This window comes from Equus asinus, chromosome 11 (genome assembly GCF_041296235.1).
Source record: "Equus asinus isolate D_3611 breed Donkey chromosome 11, EquAss-T2T_v2, whole genome shotgun sequence".
Lineage (NCBI taxonomy): Eukaryota > Metazoa > Chordata > Mammalia > Perissodactyla > Equidae > Equus > Equus asinus.
In genome coordinates, this window is record NC_091800.1 from 74,044,963 (window position 1) to 74,070,065 (window position 25,103).

Below are 25,103 nucleotides of genomic sequence, written 5' to 3' on the forward strand. Positions count from 1 at the left end.
GCTGGGAGAGTGGTACGCTCAGAGAACATGGGAGCTCTGTGCCCTTTCTCCATACCTTGCCTTATGCAATCTGTTCCATCTAGCTGTTCCTTAGTTATGTCGTTTTACAATAATCCCACAATCTAGTAAGTAAAATGTTTCTCTGAGTTCTGTGAGCTGTTCCAGCAAATTAATTGAACCCATGGAGAGGGTTGTTGGAACCTCCAATCTATAGTTGGTTGGTCAGAAGCCCCAGTGACTGGACTTCAGCTGGCATCTGAAGTGGGAGAGGGAGCAGTCTTGTAAGACTGAGCCTTTAACCTTTGGGATCAGATGCTATCGCCAAGTAGACAGTGTTAGAATTGAGTTGAACTGTAGGACACCCAGCCGGTGTCAGAGAATTGCTTGGTGGTGTGGGAAAACGCTCCCACCCCGCAATGGAATTGGTGACCAGAACCCTTAACTTCTAAGACACTGTGCCTGACCCATAGTGAGCGGTCAATAAATGCAGTTATTATTATTTTTAATACTGGATACATAGGTATTGTTGCTATTTGTGTTTCTACATTATTTCATAATATATTTTTCATGTAAGGAAATGATTGAATACTATATTGTTAAATGGCTCTAATTTACAAATTATTCCTCTGTAAACTCATGGAAACTATGTGGTGTTTCTCCAAAGAAACTATTTTACAGGTGATTTAAACTTCAGGTCAGACCATAATAGCCCATTTAGCCCTCAACAGACTTCTCAACTCCTATAAGAATTAAAAGTTTAATAGGAAAAGCTATCCCTGAGTTCTGACTACTGATGCCAACTTCCCCTACTCCTGATCAAAGAGTTACATCCCTTCTCCACTCACTCCATGCAGCTCATGAGGGTGCTGAGTAGTGGGTCGCATAGGCAGAAACTGGGGCAAGCTTTTCAGAGGGGATTAAGAAGGGAAAATTACTTTGAGTTCATGGTGTAGGAAAACCCAATACTTGGCTAAAGTGGACCTGCTGCTTCTATTCAATTCCTGTGACCTACTGCCTCTGGCCAACCTCTTTTCTTCCAGCTTCACACTCATCTTTGGACGTTTTCTGGTGAGTCTCTTTAGAACGCCTGAATGAGAGGTTACCAAACTCAGTCACGATCTGCCATATTCAGGCAATATGCAAGAAACAGAATAAAGCAAGTCTTCAAAGAGGAAAACAGAGGCAGATGCACAGACCAAAACAAAGACGAGAAATCACATGGACCGAACAAAGATGGAGAGAAAGGCACTGAAAGCATAGTCGTCTGGCAGGCCTGATGATGCTCGCAGCAAATGCTCCCTGTGAGGATAAGGTCTGCCCCTTGCGATCAAATAATTCTTGACCAGGATAGAAATACTCACTTAATTCTCACAAGCTGGGGAAAGAGGTATTATCCCCATTTTACAGAAATATGCCCAAGGTCATACTAATAAGTAGCATAGCTGAAATATGTCTGTCTTCATAGCTTACTCTCTAAGAGGCTACAATAGGGTGACTCATTCTCCCTCAGGAAAGATGCAGTACTGGGTATTCCTTCATAGAAGGAAGTAAGGATGTCTGTAGCTGGAGAGGCAGGCGTGAGAGCAGGTTATGCAGGAGATGAGCTGGAGGCAGCTGTAGCACAAAAAAGAAAAGGAAGCTGGGTGTAGGGTTTGGGTTACCTATGTTCTCAGGCTTTCCTTGTCACTTCCAGCCATCTTGTTCCCACAGTAAGGACCAAAGACGGGAAGGGCTGGCACCCCAGACCAGGAGCATATCAGCAGTGCACAGGGAAGCAGAGAAAGCAGCAGAAAGACATTCCAGGCAGGACCGAGGGGGTGTTTCAGGGGCCACAGGACATTCGCTTATTTGCCCTTAACTTAGGAATGAATTTATTAGGAACTGCACAGATTTACCATAGGTAAGTTTCTTTTTAAATATGGTATGAATTTCATTCCAAACTGGATAAACACGAAAAATGTCCTAGCAAATTAACTTCATTAACATTAAGTTAATTAACTAAAAATTTGAACAAGGGGCATCAGAGAGCTCACCACACATAACCTACCAGGTCACCAATACGGTTCTGCTTGTCTTCCTGCTCTGAACCTGTGGTTTTGCAATTAAATTTAAGAGCACATGTATTTTCATTTATTACAAAAATAGAAAAGAAACACCCTAAGGGTGCCAGATTGAATCCTTTCCCTGTATGCCTGCATATGACTCCCATTATGATTATAATTATAGTTATAATTATAGTTATAATTATGCTTATAATTTGTGTCTCAGAATATAGAATAGAATTTGTAGAGTTTCAAATTACAGACCAAAGGTTCCTGTTTTTCCCTCTATAAATGGCTCTATAGAGCCTATTATTCCATAGAAGAGTAAGAAGATCTCTAAGTGCCCTGTTTCATTTGATAGCTCCATAATCAACGTATGTAGAGAGGGGGCAGAAAAACCACAATGATCGCAACGTTGGAAATAAGGTGAAAGATGTGTGTATATGTAGGAATGTAGGGAAACAATAAAAAAATTGTTCCTATTGCTCAGATCCTAATCACTGCTCACTGGAATATACATGAAATCCTCATAGATTCATTCTGGTATTGTAAAAAAATGTAAAAGATACATATATATCTTTTATATAGATAGATACATACCTACAAAGAGAGAGAAAAACATCAACTATTACACATCAAAGCCCTGGAATCACAGAGGCATCAGTTGTATCGTCTACTTGGTTTAACAGCAGTAGGGAAGATTAAGCCACATCAATCAATCTTATTGTATTAAATTACTGAATTACTTATAGTTGGTGGGGAAGACAGACAGATGTTCATGCCAACAAATCAGACTAGGATGCAGAAAGCATAAAATAAAGGAAAAATATAAGACATTGTACCAATGAAGAAAGTTAGTGAATTCAAAGCAATTTCACCTGAAACAAGGAAAGAAATGATTTTAAAACCATTTATAAAGGAATTTGAGACGGTCGCCATTTATGATGAGCTATAATTTCATTGCGAAATTTTGAAAACATAAAATTTACGGAAAGGCTATTTTGCAATACTAACTGAAATTTATGCACTACTTACTATTACACCATCTTTGTGATCTAAAGTCAGATTACTGTAACTTATTTCATGGGTCGCCCAAACAAATGGGTCCCGAGACCCAGCAGGTCCTATAACGGAGAAAAGTGGAGTCATGCATTAAACACAGAGGTGCACACTAAGTACTTTCTCCATGTCTACAAAGAAACAGGTGCATTTCTCTTCTCTTCCTGCAAACAAATTATTCCTCCGCACATGCATTTATTTATGTATTTATCAATTTGTTATTTATTTATTTTCCCACCATAGAGTCATGGAGAAGGAGAAATATTTTTCTACTCTGGGAAAAGTAACTGTCCGAATCCATGGATAAATAAAACACTCATTTCTAGTGCTGTGGGGACAATATGGAGTGTCAGGAGACTGAGGGGAAAATGGAGACTCTGCGCCCAGGCCAATAGGCAGCCATCACCCAGATCCAGCCAATTATAGCCATGTGGGAGTGAGAGCCCTGTGTTGCCAGATCTTTCTATTTTACAAAAGCAGTAGGATATACGGATTTTCATGAAAACAATCTGTTTTTTAAAGTTTGGGTCAAATTTTCAAACAAAGTTCCACTCAGGACAAAATCAACAATTCCTAATACTCAAATGGGGTTTCTGGGTCAACAGATTGCCATCTCTCAGATATTGTTGATACCTAATTTTTCTAATGCATTTCAACAATTGCAAACTAAATTTAATTACAGCTGTTCAATTGTTTCATTCCAAAAAATTCTTCTCTTTTGTTAAGATAGGAATTGGTTTTGGTTCTTTTCAACTATGTTATTTCTGACTAAGACTACGCTTCTAAACACAGACCTATTTATTTCACATGCTAAAGAAGATAAAAAGAATTCTGAAAGCAGTGAGTCATAACAGAAGTCACGGTTATGTCCTGTCGAGCCTCTACCACCATGTTTCAGAAGAGAAGTGCTGTCAAAAGTACCCAACGTCATCTAAAGCCATCCACCTGGGAGAGGTTCTTTCTAAAAACAAACTCCAAATGGACTGCTTGTTTTAGACTTAGAAATAAGTGCTTTTATAGAAATGCGTGTTATTGCCATAATCTACTTGATTTCTAGTTCCTAGAGACGAGAATAAGAGGACAAATAGAACAGCTTCTACGTGAGAAGTCAAATAAGTACTTTTAGAAGCCAAGAAGCAGCTGCGATGTTCTTTCACTTGATGGCCCTCTCGTTTAGAGAAGACCAGCTGAACATCTTCCACGCGTCAGCTACAGTTCTAGCAGTGACCATGCCCACTGTGTTCCCTAGTGTCACAGAGCTTCCTCTGGTTGGAGAAACAGACATTAAATAACCAACTATACCAGTTTAATTTATTTTATTAAAATTATCATAAACGCAAAAGTATAGGATGATATTGGAATATATAACCACGGTACCTGATCTGTTCTCTGAGGATGATGTTTGAGCTGAATTCTGAAGGATGAGTGTTCTAGAAACACTCTGTGAAAATGATATGGCGCCTCCTGGGGGCAAGAATGCAGTTTTATGAGAGACACGACGTATAAATGCAGGAATAAAGGGTCTTAGAAGAACTGGGTCTTAACATGAACCTCTTGGTTACCTCTGGAAGGAGAATGAGGGAGGATAAGTCCAGAGGAGTTAAAGCAACTCTTACTTTTTCTTTTATTTCTATAGTTTAAAATATGTTGTAGGGGAATATATTCACATTTTGCTTATTTTAAAAATAAAAAGAAGCGATACACACTACTGTTTGTCCTTGAGGGGGAGATGTCATTATAATCCTACACAGTGAGGGACTGGATGATTCAGATGAAAATTGTCCTGTCACCTAGTTTTAAATGGCGTTAATCATTTGTAACAGCCAACTATTATTTCCTGACCATTTTATGTAAATATTTTTTCTTTACTTGTTTTCTTTCTTTCTCTTTTAATTAATTAATGAATGACTAGTTTTTCACTCAGACATGGAAATGTACTCTCTCTATTCACAGTTCATGCCCAGGACAAAAAGACGTTCTCTTGGCCATCCCACTTTTCATCCATACACTTTCAAATCGGCTCGTTCCGGAAAGCTTGATTTAGGACCAACTATGTGAAGCTGAGCTGAAGGGAACTTCCTTCATACTGAATTGTCTGACTTCCTTCTCCTCTCATTTCAAACCGTATGCATCATCATGCATAAAACTTATCAAGCATGCTGCCATATTCACAACACAGGTCTAATATGCAGGTCTCTTGGGTGCCACAACCACACACTTCGAGCCTAACATCTACCTGCCTCTCCGCCAACCTTTATTTTCCTATACGCCTGCTCAGTGCTGTGTACTCCATCACACCCCCCTTGCCATTTATCTCTTGCCATCTCAAACCTCTGTGATAAGGAGGCTAACTTTCTTCCTAATTCCAGATTACAACCGTAAGGCATCTATTAACAAACACTTAATAGATTTTTAAGCAAGGTATTCAAGGTCCAGTAAGATTCTGATTTGGTACTCATGGCAGGCCCGATAATTTATTTCTATTATGAACTTGCGTTTCTTCGGCATATTTTTTCAGCTGGATAAAGCCGGAAACTAGGAACCAGAAGGCTCAGGTACAAGTCCTGGCTTCTCCATCTGGTTGAAGTGTAACATCAGGCGACTCACCCAGGCCCTCCAGATCCCCGCGTCCTCATCTACAAAGGCTGATAGAGCACGCCAGTCTTTCTACGTCACAGGGCTGCACTGAGCCTCATCCTTAGTCACTCCCTCCCTCATTCTTGGTCTCGGTTTAAATATCACTACCTTATGAGGACCTTCTCTGACTTCCCAGATGAGGAGCAAGGACTCTAAAATGCATATTCCCATAGCACCCTGCATTACTTCTTTAAAATTCCCATTATTCTTATAATTGCTAGTTCAGTGCTGGTTTTCTCTTCCCACCCTGAAACACCCTGTCAGCTCCATGAGGGCAGGGACTGTGCTCTTCCTGTTCAGGACTATCTTAGTGTCAGTAAATATCAGCTGATGGAATCCTGAGTAACGTAAGTGAAAGTGCTTTTTAGGCAAGAAGCTGCTACTACAATTGTTATTGTTGTTACTACTGGCGGCAATAGTAGGAGTAGACGTAGTTGTAGTAATTGAATCATCATCAGCATTGTCACCATCAAATGTGTGGCAGAAAGAGAACCACAAAATAATATTAAATATTATCAATATTCATTGTAAACTCTTCCTCTTTCTCCCCTCCATCCTTTTAACCGATAGAAACACGTAACTACATATATGATTAAACGGCCATATACACGGAGCCCACAAGGATGGATAAGAGTACAATATTTTGCTTCTCATGTATCAATGCTTGAAACGCACAATGAGCCCCCACCTGGAGAAAGATCCAAAAGAAAGAAAGAAGGTGTGTTCTCACGCTGAAGTACATGAAAATCCCTTCTCCAAATTATGTGGGCAGGGAATACGAAGAACTATAAAAGCAGCCCTTTCTGAGAAGAGGATTTTTAACCGAAAGCAGAAGAGAGTGAAGAAAATAAAATTCTCCAGGAGGAAGAATCGGTTCTCTGTTCCCAAGATGAGGCTGCTTAATTGTTCCCCCTAAAAGAGCAGGGAAACGGAAATAGTGCAAACGCCGTGGAGTGGCAGAGATGCTGCTCTTGAGAAGGTGACATGGTTTTGAACAAGAATTATTGATATTTAGGGGCAGGGAGGGGGACAAAGCAAGAGAAGGTGCCAGAGTGGTCCACCAAAGAAAAGGAGTTTATGGGGCTTTATGAGGCGCTCAGAGCAGATGCTAAGTCCAGAAACTGCACAGGCCAAGACCTGATGGCCCATGCCCTGACCACCTCCCAGGACTCAGGCCCCTTCTAATCCCATCGCCTCATGTTTGCAGAGGTGAACTTCGTTAAGGAAGTACCTTTATTACACCACGCTGCTCGGAGAGCTTGCAGATGCAGAACAGACTACCTATTAAAGATAGTCCTTCCCAGGACTCAGTAAGGTACTCAGTTAAGTGAATTATGATCGTGACCACCCACCCCCAAATAACTCAGGCCTTTTGGAAGAACATTTTTATAAGATTTAATGCGACAACAAAATTCTTCACAGGTTCAATACTGCTGGCATGCCATCACCTGTGTGTGCATTCATTCACCAGAAATTTACCAAATCACTAAGGTGTGGCTGAAAAAATGCTAGGTCCTGGGAATACAGGATGGAGGAAAATACTATCCCCAACTCCAAGACAATAAATTTGGGCAGATCTAGAGCTTGCAGAGCTGTGGATTTCCTTGTATAAAATAAAAGTCAAAGACCTTTGCTGGATGAGTTTTAAAAATGGCATTGTACCGCACCTGGAGGCAGGCTGGAGCACGTCCCTGGGGCTTGTTGACATCCACAGCCACCAGCTGCCACCCGCCAGCAGCGTCTTCATGAAACATCTTCAAGACAAAGAGGGAGATGAGTCAGAGACACTTAATATGGAACATTGAGAACTCCAACTTTATGTCTCCAGCTTTTAATATTTTTTTATGTTATCAAAGATTTGTCCTCTTACGGATTTATTTTTAGAACATGAGTCATTCCAATTATGTTCATTTTAACCCTGAAAATTTAAGTGAAATAGTAATAATAACAATAAGAAGAATGATCAGAGCTTGTATTTATTGGGCACTTGCTGTGTATCTGGTCCTTTATGCCTCACATATGCTTTGCATATAATTGCCCAAATATTCTCCATAAGACTGTAAAGTAGGTATTCTATCACCATTATACTGATTATCATATATTAGATCTGGGAGAAATAGAACATTAGAATTCCAAAGCATTGCGTCTGGTATGTTTTTACTAGAAGTGGTGAATTTTTATCTTTATTTAGTGGACATTCCTCACTGAGCCAATAGAAAAATATTCTCAGGATAAATAATATAAGAAATGTGCATGTAGTATAAGGAAAGAGGGTGATGTTATTTTAACGGTAGGAGACTGACATATCACTTAATAGACTTGGTGAACTTATTTTAACTAGGTCACAATTAATCCGCTCAGCAAAAATTTTATGTACATATTTATGAAGGGAAAAAGTATTTTGTTTTTCCTTAAAAGATGAACGTGATGAAATTCAGGATAGTATAAGATACTAAACCTGACAGTCACTGACCCGGCTGCTCAGCTGATTGAAATGCCTAGGTTATTATCTTACTGCATGTTCTACCACCTCAAAAATTAGCTATCTGTCAATACTACATTCAGCTGGAAGACATTTCCCACTTATAAGTATTTTCCCACTAACATATTTTGTTTCCGATTCCTTGTGGGGGGGGGGGTGTGTGTGTGTGTGTGTATGGAGGTGGTAGTGATAGGAATTAAGGATTTTATTTCTCTAAGAAAGGGCACTAACTACAAGCATTCACTGTTTCGTTCTCGCCCAAGGTCGCTGTTTCATACATTTAAATAAACATTTTCTTTGCAGTACTTATCTATGTCCTCGTGTTAGTCTGACCCTGTGTTCAGAGGGGTAATTGTGGATGGAAATAGGACATGACACAAAGATCCCATTACCTAGGGTTTATAATGGTAATTTCAAACTCCTGGTAGTCATCTGCAGAAAGAAAACGTGTCCTCTATAAAATACGTGAGGCAGTGGGCGACAAGCACCGAAAGCCACAGGCCATATATGAATTTACTTTTAAAATGACAAAATGGAGGTGTGCATTTACACGAAGATTCTTTGATCAAAGACGCCAATTACAAAGCAGTTTCCTCAGCTGTCCATTTATAGGATTCTGATACCCTTTAGAGTGAATTTTAAAAGGTATCTTTAGTGGCAAAATTAAGCACATCCTTTAGGAACAGGCTCATTCTGAGAATACATACATTGGTTGAAATGCAAACCTGCTAAAGTGCCTTTTACAGTTCCTGTCACAATTCTGGGAGTCTCCTTTCAAGGAGAAAAGACAAAAGCAGTCCCGTCAGTCACCAGCTGAAACCCCTCCGTGCACACATCCCGTGCTCTCTTATCCTGGCACAAAGATTCCTGCGGCATATATGTGCTTTGATCAGTAGCAGACTAATTTTCTCTGTTAAATTATTTCTTCCAGTAGACCAAAATCAAATGAATCAATTTAAATGTTAGTAAAAGTGTTGTCTCAAGGTCACTTCTTTGTATGAAATAAAGCGAAGGAAATGCAAACATGTTCAATTTCTCTTTAGTTCCCCGAATTATAAAATGCCATTTAGATTAGTTAATATAACAGTAGCTATGTGAGGCAGACGATGGGATATCCGAAACCAGGAATCCCCAGGAACTGAAGTCCTTAAAGGAGTATGGCAGGGGCTGCCAGTTGTCCTGCAAAATCTATTCTCCCTGTCTTCCAAAGTAAGAAAATTTTTACACGAACACTGGGTCACCAAAAAGAAAAAGGACTAATTCTTTTCTTTTTTTGAAGCTCATCTTGATCATGTAATTACATACTGCCCCATGAGATATAAGCAGAAACTTTCTCTTTCTTTCCATTCTTTTCCTTCCTGCTTTCTGGAATAGGGATGTGAGGGTTAGAGCTACAGCAGCCACCTTAGTCCACAAAGCAACTTTAGGAATGAAGGTTATGCAAGGTGGAGCAAAAAGGTGGAAGGAATCTGGATTTGCGGCACTACGTCCACCACGGCAACCTTGAATGGCCTCCAATAACTTTACATGAGAGAGAAAGGAATGCTGTCTCACATAAGCCACTTGTTTGGGGCTTTTTGTCCCTTGTAGCTGAACTTAAGTAATACAAGTGGCATCAGTTTGAATGTCCAATGATTTATTTCACTTTAAAGATGTAAGTTTCGTTTCCCCTCTCAGTATATAATTAATACAGTTTTACTATTAAATACTTAAAAATGTGGCTGAGCTGTAAAAAATTCTTAAACTCAACACCCAGAGACAACCACCTCTAACATTTTAGAGTTAACCTTCCAGGAATGTTATACACACACACATACACAAAAACATGAGCCCATTTTTTTCATTAATATGTTGTCTGAATATTTTCATGTCAACAAATTTAATCATGATTTAATGGCTTGCATTTATTCTAAGTTCATAATTTATAACCAATAACTTATTGCTAGGGTTCATATTATTTTTTTAAATCAAAATGACTCTATAAACATTCTTGAATGTATATCTTTGAGCACTGCCTCAAATTTTTCTTAGAATAAATTCCTAGAAGTGGAATCTCTTGATCAAATATAGTTTCTAATTTGATACATATTGCCTAACTTTTCTAGAAAGGATATTTCAATTTACACTCTTAGTAAAAATGTATGAGAATGCCCTTTTCTCCACCTTACAACCAACAAGAATACTCTTTTTTCAGAAAAGAGAAGTTCTCATGGGGCCAGAACAAAGACAGTGTGTTGACAGCAGGGCCCGTAATGACTAAATTAAAAAGAAGAAGGATCTCAGTGAGTAAAACTGAAGGCTCTTACAGCTGATCAACCTGGTTCTAAGTCCCAGGTCCACCACCTACCAGTTATGTAACATGCGGTAAACTAATTAACTTTCCAATCCTTGTCATTTTTTAATCTGCAAAGCAGAAACAATAATAGTACCTACCTCACAATATTATTGTGAAGATGAAATATGATTGCTTGTAAAGCCATTAACACATGATTAATGCAGTTCTCAATATCTGTTAATCATTGTAATAAGACGTTATGAATTAGTGGAATATGACCAATGACAACATGAGTGAATTTCCATGAGCTCTCTCCTGTTAGTACAACCATTTGGGAACCCATAGAGCTTTCAGTCTTGAGATTTATCTCAGGCTTGTCTGTTTGAAACTGCCAGGGTTTTACCAAGGGTCACTTGATTTACAAAGTAGTTAAGGATGCTTTTGGGATGGTTCTACTGTAGACCACATTTCATCATCCTCATCAACAATAATAACAGATTATTTAATGGCGGGGGCAGAGAAAGAATCTTGGTAACTAGGCTAATCACTAGCAACTGAAATAAAATTCCAAACTCAAGAAACACACATACATATAATAATGTAGAGAAAATCTAAAATTTATTTTGAAATTCTTACCCTCTTTGAGTTCTTTCAAAAATCAATCATTTAAAAAAATAGGTAATAGTCATTATTATATGAAATAATGAAAGTAGACACTTGACTAGATTTCATTATTATATGATATATTCACTGACTCAGCCTCACAAAACATAATTCTCATTTATGGCTTCCCATGGTGACTGTATTATTCCATTACTATGGTTTCTTATTGAAGGAGCTGACTATTGTACCGTGCTAGAAGAGACCTTCCCAGAATCTGCCTTCATTAAATTGCTTTCTCACATATTTTAATGACGTATATTCACATGGAAATCAATGGTTTTGAAATGCAGTAAACAAATGTTTACTAAAGTATTGTCCTTGAGCATTAAGTTGTACATAGTCTTTTATGGTGGATAAATTCTTTCCATTTTTGATCATGTCTTCTTTTCTTCTATGCCTTTCTGCCTTTTAACCCAGCATTGAACATTTATACAGAAATTGCTTAGGAGCTCTAGAAACCCATATTCTAAGAATGTCAATGGAACCACAAAGGAGGAAGCACTTATAAGTGTGCTTTTATCCTACAACAACTCTACCCTTATCAATCCTCTACCTTAATTAGGGGATATTAATTCAGAAAACCTGGGCCAGCAAGCATGCTCAACCAGGGATAATGACAGACCCAGAAATGATTGCTCTCTTGAGATAATCAGATTGTCCAATTTACCAATCCCTCAATATGAACCATTGGACCATGAGTCATATATAAAAGTTAGGTATGTATTGCTTGCCAGAGCCCGCCTGGTGTCTCTCATCACCCTACAGAAGAAAAACATGGCCGTGTGGGGCCCTAATGGTTAGCAGTTCTTCCAGTTCTACCGCAGGCAAAGTGAGATCAGCTCATCCCTCCCATGAACCCGCCTAGATCAGAATACCACTTGACTACCCACAAATATGTGAGGTGAAGCGTCTAAGGAACGAGAGGAAATGTATGGACTAGGGAGATGCTACATCCAGGATATTTCTTCTTGCACATCTGCACATCCCAATATCCAATTCTAGGGCAACACCCTAAGAACTTGTGGCATGGGTAGTCCTGTTGTGGACTCACACAGGGCGCCATTATATCATGGATGTTTGAATCTCTTGCACTATAACCCAACATATACCTGAGCATGTGGCAAAATGACCCACGTCTACCAATTACGCAGGTACAAAAGCCACCGTCCCCACCAGAGTTCAGGAGAACTAATGACTACTAATTGAAATTTTCCACATCATTTTCCTTTTGTTTTCCTGTTACATGTTGTGTTATGATCTCCATAAGACCTTTGGCATTAATTTTTCTGTAATTTGTTTCTTTGCTGTGACTCAGAGGCAGGCTGCTTTGTTATTAAGAAAAAAACAAAACAGTTCTCATCACAGACTCTCTTTTCCCTTTGAACAGTCCACATCAGAACCAATTCCTACTGAATTATTGCCTAAGATGTCGGAAAGCCCCTTCTTTATCCTGTTAACGGGCATAATTTTCTTTCTACACACAGAGCCCTCCTGGAAAGTCCATAGACTTAGAGATATCAACAAGCCCACCAAGCCTGGGACCCTCTTAGTCCTTCTGTGAGGATAACATATAGAAAAAGTGCAAATGTCCCATATACCAGAGAAAGGCAAAAACTGACTTCATTTCTGAACACCTGTGTGCTTTACAACACAATAACCATCTTTATTTTATTTCCTCAAAGCCTATCTGCTTTATTGGAATTAGAAACTTGTGATTTAGTATTTTAAACCATTTAACAAGTGGTCCTTGCGCACAGAGTTCTGTCAGATTTTGCAAACGTAACAGAATCACAGCAAATGATGTCTCTCCCTTCCACACACACAAAGCATCTAGGCCACTTGCCCAGTGGCTGGTGAGGGGCTGGGCGGGGCCTGACAGCCTGTTGCCAGGCAGCCCAAGTGGTGTTTTACCAAGAGGCTGCTGCAGGAGCTTCGGTTGCCTAGCAACCGTGTCTTTAGCCGCCGCATTTTTCTTAATGAAGGTTTTTCACAATTCTCTGTATGATTACCTCTCCTGAATACCTAAACCCATTACCTCTGAGTTACCAACTTATTCCTCCTGATTAAGTACAATTTTGCATCAACACAATTTTGTACAACTTTTTTCACAGTCTTTTCACTTTTCACTTTCTATTATAACTGCTGGCTGATTTAGTGGTGCTTCCAAACACTACCTTTCCAGCTGTGGTTTTATAAATAAGAGTTACTTAAGAAGCATTATATGGTTTCAAAGACATTTTAGGTCATCTCCCAGGAACACTGAATGTAAATTCTGTGTTGTGTTCATAGTTCTATGTTCTATTTAGTTCCCCATGTCGAGAGCAGAAAACATGCCCTTTGAGAAGTTATCACTCAATTTAAAAGACACGTCAGAATGGACTTGGACCTTTATTATTTCTCATAGTTTATTAAAAGAGATGAGAGAAGAAATAAGAACTAAATGTGGTTGATTCTTAGAAGGCTTTCCTACACGACATCTATGATATAACCTATATAACATTTAAAAAAATATTTCATGGAAGTTTGAAAGCTGTTTGTCAAAATTGAATAATATCAATATTATTCATCTGTAATGAATTGGCTAGACATTTCAAACTCTTACAACATCATAAAGATGCTGCATGAGGCCTTTTCAAATATTAGCATATTTAATAGCATTTTAGCATCTAATTACTAAAAGTTCAATTCAAAGATTTTCAAGGTAAAATGGCACCTTGGATCTTTCACAGATACCTTTGTCCCAACAGATCTGTCTAAGTGTTTACAAACTTACATTAAATTTTTCTTAAAATTTAATATTAATAGTTACAAGGCATTAAAACCATTTCATTCTTGATTCTGGAATTTTTACTTTCTGTCTCTTTTATAAAGATTCATACTAGAAGAAGATATATAAACCTGCCCTTCCTCTTTCTAAACACCAAAAGAACCCAAAAAACAAAAACCACACACTCACAACAAAACCAAAAATAAAAACAAAGACAGTGGACCTGAATTGCCCTCTTACGTAATAACTGTCCTGCTGCTTTTAGCCAAACTCGAAGACACTTCCAATTTCCTAGGAGCATTGGGGGACCCTGCTGAAGATGCGGCGATTCCTCAAAAACCACAGGCAGGCATTTGAACTTGAGAAGTCTTCCTCATGACTCACTGTACTGTGATTGTTTCACTCTGAATGACATATGTTGTCCATTGCAAACACTCTAACCCTATACACAGGCCCTCTGACGGTGAGCACAGACATGCCCCTGGTCGAGTGAGCTTCCTCCTCACCCCCCGATACTGTACCTGTGTGGTGGCTGTGGAAGTGGTGCTGCTTCTTGATCCCCACATTTGTTGAAATTGGACCCTGATTTCTGCAAACGTTTCAATGATGACAGCGATAAACACATTCTGAAAGAAAATTACAAACCATATTTACCAAAGACTGGGAACAAGGGAGTGGAGGGAAACAGAAAACAAATAAAAGATCTGCAGAAACTGTCAGAAAACCGAGATTTCATTAGGATGCAGTTTTACAGTACCTTAACAAGCCAGGCAAGGAAGAATATGAGAGTGATGAAATAGAAGTAGGAACGCCAGCGGGGAAAGCTGTCAATGGCTCTGTACATGAGGAACACCCAGCCTTCCTGGGAGGCAGCCTCATAGACCGTGAATATGCTGGTGCCTGTCAAGAGACAGGAGAGCAGATTGAGTTACAGTGGACTTTTGAAATGAGAAAACATTTTTCAGAAACCAATTAATATTTATTCATGCTCATTTTCTCAATGACAGAAGCTCTTCTAAAGGGACTAATATTGCATGCAACATTGTATTGTTCTTATACTTAGGATTTGGATAAAGTTGTTTCTGACTTCAAGCCATGGCAATTTCAATATCCCAGCAATAAAAAAACTTTATATCATTAGCGATTAGGTGCATTTAACAATGTGGAAAAGGAAACCAATATTCAAATCAAGTGAAGATATAATAAAATATAATGTCTACAATGTAAGCTTGCCTCTTGGGGCTTAACACTTTCTGTGTGCTGAAAAGCACTTGTAGTTTTAGCCAAAATGAAATCAATCTGGGAATTGGGTTTCATTTGAAATCTCTCTCTCATAGGAAGACTGAAGTATTGCAGACTCCAAAAATCAGTATGTTGGAGCCTGTCTTTGGATTCCACGCTGTTTGCTAAACACCAAAATGTAACATAGTAAATCATCAAGTAGTATTTCGATTTTCCGGGAGAGTTGTCTCATTGAAAATACTACTGATAAGGGAAAGAAGAAAAGTGAACAATATGTGGGCAGACTTCTGAATACGTGGTTAAGAGGACCTAACATGCCATTCAGAGGAAAGACAGTGGTTAATCCTTGCAACATCATAACGTATGTGCTATTATTTCCCCATTTTACAGATGGAAAAACTAAAGCACATAAAGGGTAAGTGATTTGTCTAAAGATGCACAGATAATAATAGGAGAACTAGATTAACCGAGTCATTCTGGAACAAGGTCCTGCATATTTAACTGTGATGGTAACATGCCTTCTGACATCCTTTCTGTGGCTTAGTTTCCCCATCTGTAAAATGAGGTAATAAATAACCCATACCTCATAGTGTTGTGAGGATTAGATGATTTAATTTCAATAAAGCATTGGCATATGGTGAGTACTTAACCAATTTTAGGTATTATTATTATAAAAATGGAAAATAGTTGCTTAATATTATTTTGTGAGAAAACATATAAATAATATAGTGCTGAATTAAAGTTGTTTATAAAACAAATATGATACAGCTTGTTATTCATAAAACTGGTAAACATTTGCACTTCAATAAATTACACTGCTATAAATGAGTTAAATTATTATAGGATATAAAACCAACATCCACCCATATATGTTCTAATCACACAGAAATTTAAAACTAGAATATGCATACAATCAAATATCCAAACTAAGAAGGGGGTTACTCAGGTTGGCTGATGACTGACTATCTCTCTGGGCCTGTGCATTCAGGAAGAGTAATGAGAGCATCAATGAATACCAAAGCACGCAGAACAGCGAAAAGCCTGCAGTAAACGGGGACACGTGGGAAATAAAGAGGCTTGAGAGAACAGCTGAGAGAAAGGAGGAATGGGCATTCCTATTTGGTGAATGCCTATGATGCACTAATCTGTGCTAAGTAGTTATATAAAATATAACTTCGTATGTGTACTGCCTCTCATTTTAAGAATCATATTGTACACACTGGTATGTCGTTGCCATAACAACTACCATTTGTAAAACACGCCCAGTTTAAGGTTCTTTTACATACTTCAATGCTAAGGAAATCTCTGTGTAATTAGGCGGGTGGATGGGGAGGCGGGTAGAAGGGCAGATATTAACAAGCACATTTTACAGAAAAGGAAAGTGAAGGTCACTAGTTAATGAACTTGCCTGGGATAGAAAGTGATAAAGCCAGAAACTGAACCCTCACAGGTCCAGGTCTTTAACCCTTCTTTTCTTTGCCATGTTACTTTTATATTCTCTTGCTTGAGACTGAGACTTTAAAAAGAGCTTGTTTTCTCTTATTATCCTTAATTTGAATGAAGTCTATTTTTTTCTGAGGGTCTATGATGGCTAAGTTTATAGTGCAGTGAGGAACTCATGCAAGAAGACAACTTTAAAGAGAAAAATTCTGAAAAGAACAGCGTGTACAAAAAATAAAATGCCAACAGAAATAACCATTTCCATTAATGATTCATACGTACTAAAAATGTTCATTTTTGCTTTTGTAGTGTGAATATGAAAGACAATTTTAACATAAAACAAGTCATTTATGTCCCTTTTCTTCTACTGATTTGAACTAAAACAGAAAAGGGGCTAGAGAAATCCATTACGAATTACCATTAAAGTGTAATAGCTTTACCAATTGAGCATTTACAGGTAAAATCATGGGACTGTCAATATAAGATTAAATTTGAAAGGAACACTGAAAATTATCCTGCTCTAACTCGCCCGTCTCTTTCTTTATTACATCCACAGGAAAGATGCTATTTGGAATTAAGTAAAGAATAGTGCATTCAATGAGCAATCTCGAAGCTTTTACTTCATTTTTCCTAATTTGACACAGAAAAAAGAAAAGAAGTAGGACCTCGCAGTGCAGCTCAAAAAGCAGGGTTTGTTGATACAGAGAGATGAGACATTTGTGAAAATGTAACCAAAAAATGCCCGAGGAGAACGCCGACTCCTGAAAAAAGTGTTTATATACGAACTACATATATACGAACTACAGCGGCTCAAAGGCTTTGAAGACGTTACGAAGAGTTGCAGGAGCAAAGACAATTGAATAAGACAGTCCTTCCTCATCACTTTTCTACTCCCGAGTTGCAAAACATGAAAAGAAAATCACTTTCGAAAAAATTTTCCAATTGCTGACCGATATTTAAAACGGCAAAAATCAAATTTACTATCCTTATTTTCTTTCGGAAGTAGGCAACCCTGAGAAAGAAATCGTAGCCACTCAAACTTATTTTGCACATCCTGCTCTCTCTGACTGGCCCCCCACGCCCCCAGCGCCTCTCTCTGGTCCTCTTAGCTGTCCCCTCTGCGCTGTCCCAGCCCAGCTCACTTCCTTTGCCCTCAGTCTCCTCAGGGAGCCCGGAGCTCACCTGCCTCACGTCGCTCACCACACTGACTTCTGTCACCCTGTCTGTCTCCCGAAACACTCTAAGTTAAGAGGACTCTAAGTTAACACTCTATCTTTCACTTCTGACCTGGCATTGAGAAGCACTCAAGAAATGTTGATACATTAAATAATATCATAGTATTAAAACATATGAAGGCCTTTCTCAAATATTTGCTTTTCTATCAATTCTTCCTCACTGTGAATACCGCACAGATAATTTGGAAACAAAGAGAAGTATTTAATAATTGACTTTGTTTTGCTGATTTTCAAAATTCACTTAGAACACATATACATATATAAACTTAAAAGTCCATGCTACACATAAACAAAAAAGTCTTCCCATATTGTTTGATCCAGCATGGGAAATCTCTAGAAAATATTATATTGATACATACAAAATATTTTCTCTAGATACACTCCAGAATACTTTTACTCCATTTTAATTTTGAAACTAAAATTTCTAGCCAAAAAGATCACACTTTCTTTGTTAAATGAATCATGATTCTACAATAGCACCCGGGACTAGAACACATTTTCTTCCTAGAGAACAACAAGGCCTGCTCCAGAAATCTCTCTGGGAAGCTCCGGAACAGCACCGTTTTCTTAGACCCCAACTCTCAAAGCACAAATTCAAGTTGTATAAGAAACAAAGTCACCATAACATTACTCGGCTCATCAATTCTCCTAATTTCATTCATCCTTACTGACCTCTTCCATTGGTTTGATTCATCAGATGAGAAGACCCACAAGTCTACATTTAGAAAATAAATCCCTTGGAACTTTCTACAGGCTGCATGTATTCAGATATAGTAGAGGATATTTTTTTTATAGCTCTGAACAAAATTATATTCCAATCTGTTTCCACTATCTTTAGGACTATATTTAACGCTTGGCTGTCTTCTGCTGACTCTTTTTTTGTGAAAAAAAGTGAGAAACTGATTGTGCCCTGGGAATACTCCCTTTTGTTTCTTCTTGACATAGGGTACATAATGCCATTGAGTTGTTCAACTTTGAAATAACGGGGCCACAAAATTTTGATGAGATTTAAAAACAAGTTACTAACCTGGGGTCCCAGCATTGAATTCCTCTCCAAACACAAAATATCTACTTATTCTAATGATGCTGATGCTCGATCTATCGTGAAAGAATTTGGGAAGTTAAAGTTGGTGATGTAGGCTTGAGATTGTTGAAAAGAATGAGTAAGTACACCAGGCCTTAGTCTGAACAATAACCTTCACCCCACACTCAGAATTCCCAATAGAATCTAGAGGTTCCTTTTAGGACAATTCATGCTATCCTCTCTCTCAATGTTTGGATCCTCAGATCAATTTTCCTGAATTTTAACCCCTCCGGCGATACACACCACCCCCTGAGGCAGCCCCATCCAAGGTCAGGCAAGAACCCATCCCATTGGATGCTGGCTATGGCTCAGTCCCTTTTGAATCTGCTCTTGGCTTTGCAAAGCACAGCAAGCTACAGGAGTTTGGAAGTAGTCCCTATAGCACCTTGAGGGAGTCAGCCTTCATTCTACCTAGGTCATCCTGCTACAGATACTTGTCTTCTTATCTGGTCCATTAACCTTCCCAACCTGATGCACTTTTTATGAAACTGATCTGATTGTCTGGCTTCATTTCCCACCTGGGAACAGAATCTCAGTGTGGGCAAAATGACAACATTTTTGTCACTCAAGAACATCAATCTCCCTCAAACTTTTCTAAGTTGCTCTTTCTGTTCCCCCAGCTGACTCTGATTGGATCTTATCCTTTTCAGACTTTATCCCTACTACATTCCAGTGTGAGCATCCCTTTTAGTTGGAAGAGAAAAGAAAACTACATGTTCCTCCACCACTACACATGAATGGCTGTCATCTACTGGTGCCTCAATGAACTGCTCTTAACCAGCAAGTTTCACTGTGGAAGGATATAATTCTCAGCCTAAACTCCAAACGGACGCTTATTTTCTCAACTACAGTTGCAATGACTAAATCTCCAACCCTGAAAGGTGGTCAAACAAGAGAACACATGTAAAGAGCTTGATCTTTGCACATTTCCATTGTTAGAAATACAATCTGTTGAAGATGTGGTGAGTGTGCTTCCCTGGTTTCCATTTGTTTTGTTATGTTTGGATATATGCAACTTATCTCCAACTAAATGTTATTTTTAAACTCTACAACTACTCCATAGAGCAATATTCTTATTAAGCCACAGGACTAATACAAACACAGAACTTTGCTTAGTTTGAGAAAGAATTCACTGAAGCCACTTAAAGGCAGGTTGTCCTGTCAGTTTGACTTTAGGTAGAAGTCACTGTTGTTTAAATTCTAATGTGTCAAAGATAAATAAGTTCGCTCATCTAGGGGCACCACTGGTTAGTTGACACTCTAAGCCAGACACTCTAATTCCTCAACTTTGGCACTGGGGACATTTGGGGCTGGATAACGCTTTGTCGTGGGGGCCTGTCCTGAGCATTGCAGCATCCCTGACCTCCATCCACTAGAGTCAACAGCACCTTCAACCCCCAATTATGACAACCAAAAATGTTTGTGGACATTGCCCAGTATCCCCTGGTAGGCAAATCACCCCTGGTTGAGGACCACTTTTCTAACCTGATCGTCTCCCTGATCCTGTGACTTTTGTCCTGCAGGGCCTTAGCTCTGGGCCTCACATATGACTGCATTTATTAAGTATTTTTAAACTGAATTGAACTTCCTCATGTAACACAGGGGAAAATGGAACAATTGTGAGGCTTATCAAAATCTATCCTTTGGCTTATTATGAACTGTTTGGAGGTTAAACAATTTCAGGCCAAAGAAGAGACCTAAAAATGCATTTTTGGACTATATTTACAATAGTCTACACGTGAATTTGACATTTTATTCATCTTTAAAAATTTTTGAAGGCTAAAAGCCTAGATCCTAAGACATCACTGTTTACACAAAATATTTGCCACACAGTAGACAGCTCAATAGTATCATTACATTAATATTTATCAGTTTTTTGTTTCAACAACTGCACATTGGAAGATAAATCTTATTTCGTTTTTACTTCCTGCAATATTATAAGATGACTGTCTGTACATACCTGTATCCCAGGGAGAAATATCTTAGTTTGCAGAATGAGATATTACAAATATATTAAGTTTTAAAAAGAAAAATCACATATTTGAAATGAAATAAATGGCAGAAAATTTTCCTCACGGAAAATTACAGTGCTACTTTGTGAATTATTCCAAGACAAACCACAAACACATATGTTTTGCAAGTTTTCCAGGTTTTGCAGCTGAATCAAAATGAGGCATTCAATATATTAACGTACAAAACAGAGGAAAACGGACTAATCTGTAGTCCATGTTCATGACTCTAATTCTGTCTGGACCACAAAACAGAGTGTTGAGTAGAAACCTGCTAAGTGGCTCATGACACATGTGGGTGCAGTCAACAATGGAATCTAAATGGCCACAACCAGATTCCAAACAGCTTGGCGGCTTCTCTAACTCAACCATAACCTGTAGCTTGAGGTCACCTGTTGAAGACAAAATCTACAATGAAATCATCTTTTGTGTCTGTGATCTCAGTTTCTTTCACCCTCTGGGAATTTGCCCATTCTCTGGCATAAAATCTCTTATACATATTTGAACCACACATTTAAAATATTTTAGCCAGTGGCCAGTGGTGAGATTCACTGTAACTTTCTATAATATGTTTTTTTTTCCCGCCACACTGCTCCACACCACCTCACCCTTTACCTCTTCACATGAACCGTACGCGCAAATCCTGAGAGTTGGATCTGTGCTGATAATAAATTTTAACCAAGCTTGGTTATTATAAAGTAAACCTATTTGTCATGAGGCCATAACAACAAACGCCAGTGAGTGATGTATATTCTTAAGGTGGACATCTGGATTCAACATCATAAATCTCTGTCACTGAGGCTGAATGCATCGGCAAACATGAAATGTGAATAAGGTCAACAGAGCAGCACTAGCAAGAAAGGCCCATCCTGAATCACAGAGGCTTAATGAGCAATAAAACCAGCCAGAATTAAATTACTTGGGATGAAGTCACCTTTCTAATGAATAAAACCTTTATGAACAATGTTTTCTACTCCTTGAAATTACGTTTAATTTTACTAAAATATATTTCTAAAATAATTTAATTAAGTATTTCCCTGGACAGACTGTGATGTAACCTTATGACTATAATAATCTACACACAACTCACCCAACTCAGGGTGAGTTGCTCAACTAAGGATCCACACACATTCAGTCTGATGACTGTCGTGCGGCCATCAAATAACAAAACAAAACAACATTTTTTATTTGCTCTTCAAGAACATGGAGCAAATACAGAGGACTTCTTTTATTCTAAATGCTTTAAAATGTATCTATAAACCTTATATTTTTGAGCTGAATTTTAGTTTAGGTTTGTTTTTTTTTTTTTTTTTTAACAGGTAAGCACTCTGGCACAACCTCACCGCACTGCTGAAATCGCTTTATCTGTTACCTTAAACCTCATCACTACCCACAGCGCTGAAGTTCTGCTATAAGATCAAAGGCCATATAGAAAACAGCAGGTATATATTTATACATATTTTCTAAGTTAAACTTTTTTTATAAGTAATAAAGATTCTTAGTTGGGATGTATTTCTTCAGATGTAGACAATTTCTAAACGCCCAAGTTCTAAATATAAAATACTTCTAAAGAAGGAGAGGTGAAGCTTTAACCAGAGTATTCACAAATGGAAAAAGAACTGTTGACAAGGCCAGATGCTGACATTGGCAGGAAAGTTTAGATATTAAAGTAGAACAGTTCCAAGGACGCTGAGTCCACATGCCAGCTAAAACACTCCCGCCCCTGGTGCCGGGCCATTTCCATGTCGGGTGACTAAGGTAGCAAAGGAGAGGTCGTGACACACACCTGCCATTCCTCTGCCTTTGAGGAGTGTGATTTCAGATCAAAAGAGCTTCTTGGAAATTTATTTTCCATTAGCTGACTTAAAAAAACTATGCTAGGCCCCAATTAGCTTTCAGTTGCCTTTTCTAACAGTCCAACTGTCCATTCCTTCCTCTCTGTGTGACACTGGTCAGCTAGTTAACCATTCTGGGCCTCAGTCTACCATAGATAGACTATGGCAATCATGATACTTGCTGGTCACCCCTAAAACTCTAAATAAATGTTATTTAGTAGCTTTTAATTTCCTCAAAAAACATATCATGCCAGAAATATGGTTTCTTTTAGAGTGTTTTAGCTGTGTCATCCATTTTTGGGTGAGATTTTAGGAACGATTTATTGGAAACTATAATCAAAAGAAATCAAAGCAAAAAGGCCAGAACCTCACATAATTTTTAAGGAGTTAATAGCCATGACATTAGAATTTCATAATAGTCCAAAATTAGAACCAAGTATTTGGAAAAAGATCTAAGACTTTCTTGTCTCCATATTTTGGGACACACACAGTTCCCATCTCTGCATTATCATGCACAAGCAATGAAAATAAGAATTAACTTTAAGATATATTTGGTCAGTCTACCTCAGAATAGCCACAATAGGGAGAATTTGTTTTAATTTTAATAGCAAGGCTGACTGAAATAGTAAATAAGCACAGGATCAAAAGAGCAACCAAGATTGGAAATAAATAACTTGATTTTTTGCTAACAGAGGCATATTAAAATCTAACTCAGGTCTAAGTAGGAAGGAAGAAAGATACCTCAGTGATATTGACCAAATGTAATTTACAATAAATATGAGATAAGAAATACAAATAACATATGGATTTAACTAAATAAAAGTTCTTATTTGTGTTATGATAAATATAAAATTTCCATGATTTACAACGAAAGATTTAATTACATCAATTTAAAAATTGATATGATAATATAAAACTAAAAACAAGGACATGCTCTAATATGCATACTAACATTACAGTTGAATAGCTACAACTAAATACGAAATATTAATTATTAAAAATTTTAAACTATACATGAGGAATTTTTTGTCATATATCTTCACATTGATATATGTATACAAAAATATTTACAGAATTTTTCCTATATTTGCCTGTCTACTTTCTTCCATAAACTCCTAAGGCTAAAAACATGTTTAAAAATGCAGTTTTTCAACTGGTTTAGACTTATTTTTTGGATGTGCCACAGATTCAATTTTAGATTCATTAAGATTATACTAAGACTGAAAAATATTTTGCCTGTATTAAAAGCTGTGTTACTAAGGAAGCAAGTTACTACGTATTCCCACTTGACCAACTTTTCCAATGTAAACCAGAACTTTTCATAGGTGAGATAAGAATATGAGGGAATAGTAATAAATTAACTTTAAAAAAATTAATAGACTTCTTTTTTTTAGCAGTTTTAGGCTTACAAAAAATGGAGCGGATTTTGTACGGAAAGTTCCCATCTATCCCGTCTCTCTGCACACTATCCCCTATTATTAACGTCTTGCATTAGTGTGGTGTAGTTGTCAAAACTGATGAACCAATGTGTGACACCATATTGCTAACTCAAGCCCACAGTTTACAGTAGGTTCACTCTCTGTGTTGTGCAGTTAGATGGGTCTTGACAAATCCATAACATTATGTATCCACTATTACAGTATTACACAGGATAGTTTCACCGTCCTAAAAATCCATTGTGCTCCACCTATTCAACCCTCACCTCTCTCCTCTGAAACCATGCAACCACTGATCTTTTTGCTGTCTCTATAGTTTTGCCTTTTCCAAAATGCCATATAGTTGGAATCATACAGCAAGTAGCCTTTCAGACTAGTTTCTTTCACTTAGCAAGATGCATTTACCATTGCTCTATGTCTCTTGGTGGCCTAACAACGCATTTCTTTTTATTGCTGAGTAATATTCCATTGTATGGATGTACCACAGTTTTTTTAATCTCAAGTTATGCCCTATTGGGGGGCATCTTGGCTGCCTCCAGTTTTTGTCACTTATGAATAAAGCTGCTATAAACATTCGTGTACAGGTTTTTGTGTGGATATATGTTTTCAATTCATTTGGGTAAAGAGGAGCATTGATTGCTCAATCATATGTTAAGATTATGTTTAGCTTTTTTAAAAAAACAAAATGTCTTCCAAAGTGGCTGTACCATTTTGCACTCTCACCAGCAATGAATGAGAGTCCCTGTTGCTCTAAATCCTCACCAGCATTTGGTGGTGTCAGTGATTTGGATCTGAGCCATTCTGATAGGTGTATAGTGGTATCTCACTTTAATTTGCAATTCTCTAATTACATATGATGTTGGACATCTTTTCCTCTGCTTACTTGCCAAATGCTTA

General features: G+C 38.0%; 1 protein-coding gene across 3 annotated transcripts in view; it reads right to left on the reverse strand.

Annotated features, from left to right (window-relative positions):
• Window positions 1-25,103, reverse strand: part of NALCN (sodium leak channel, non-selective) — a 303,103-nt gene that overhangs the window by 183,869 nt on the left and 94,131 nt on the right. For all 3 annotated transcript variants that reach the window (XM_070520121.1, XM_014839403.3, XM_070520122.1), the window contains 3 exons: window positions 14,683-14,825; window positions 14,447-14,551; window positions 7,406-7,492 (listed from right to left, as the gene is read on the reverse strand). In XM_070520121.1, coding sequence (XP_070376222.1) covers window positions 7,406-7,492; window positions 14,447-14,551; window positions 14,683-14,825 — 335 coding nt within the window. The remainder of the gene's footprint in view (window positions 1-7,405; window positions 7,493-14,446; window positions 14,552-14,682; window positions 14,826-25,103) is intronic.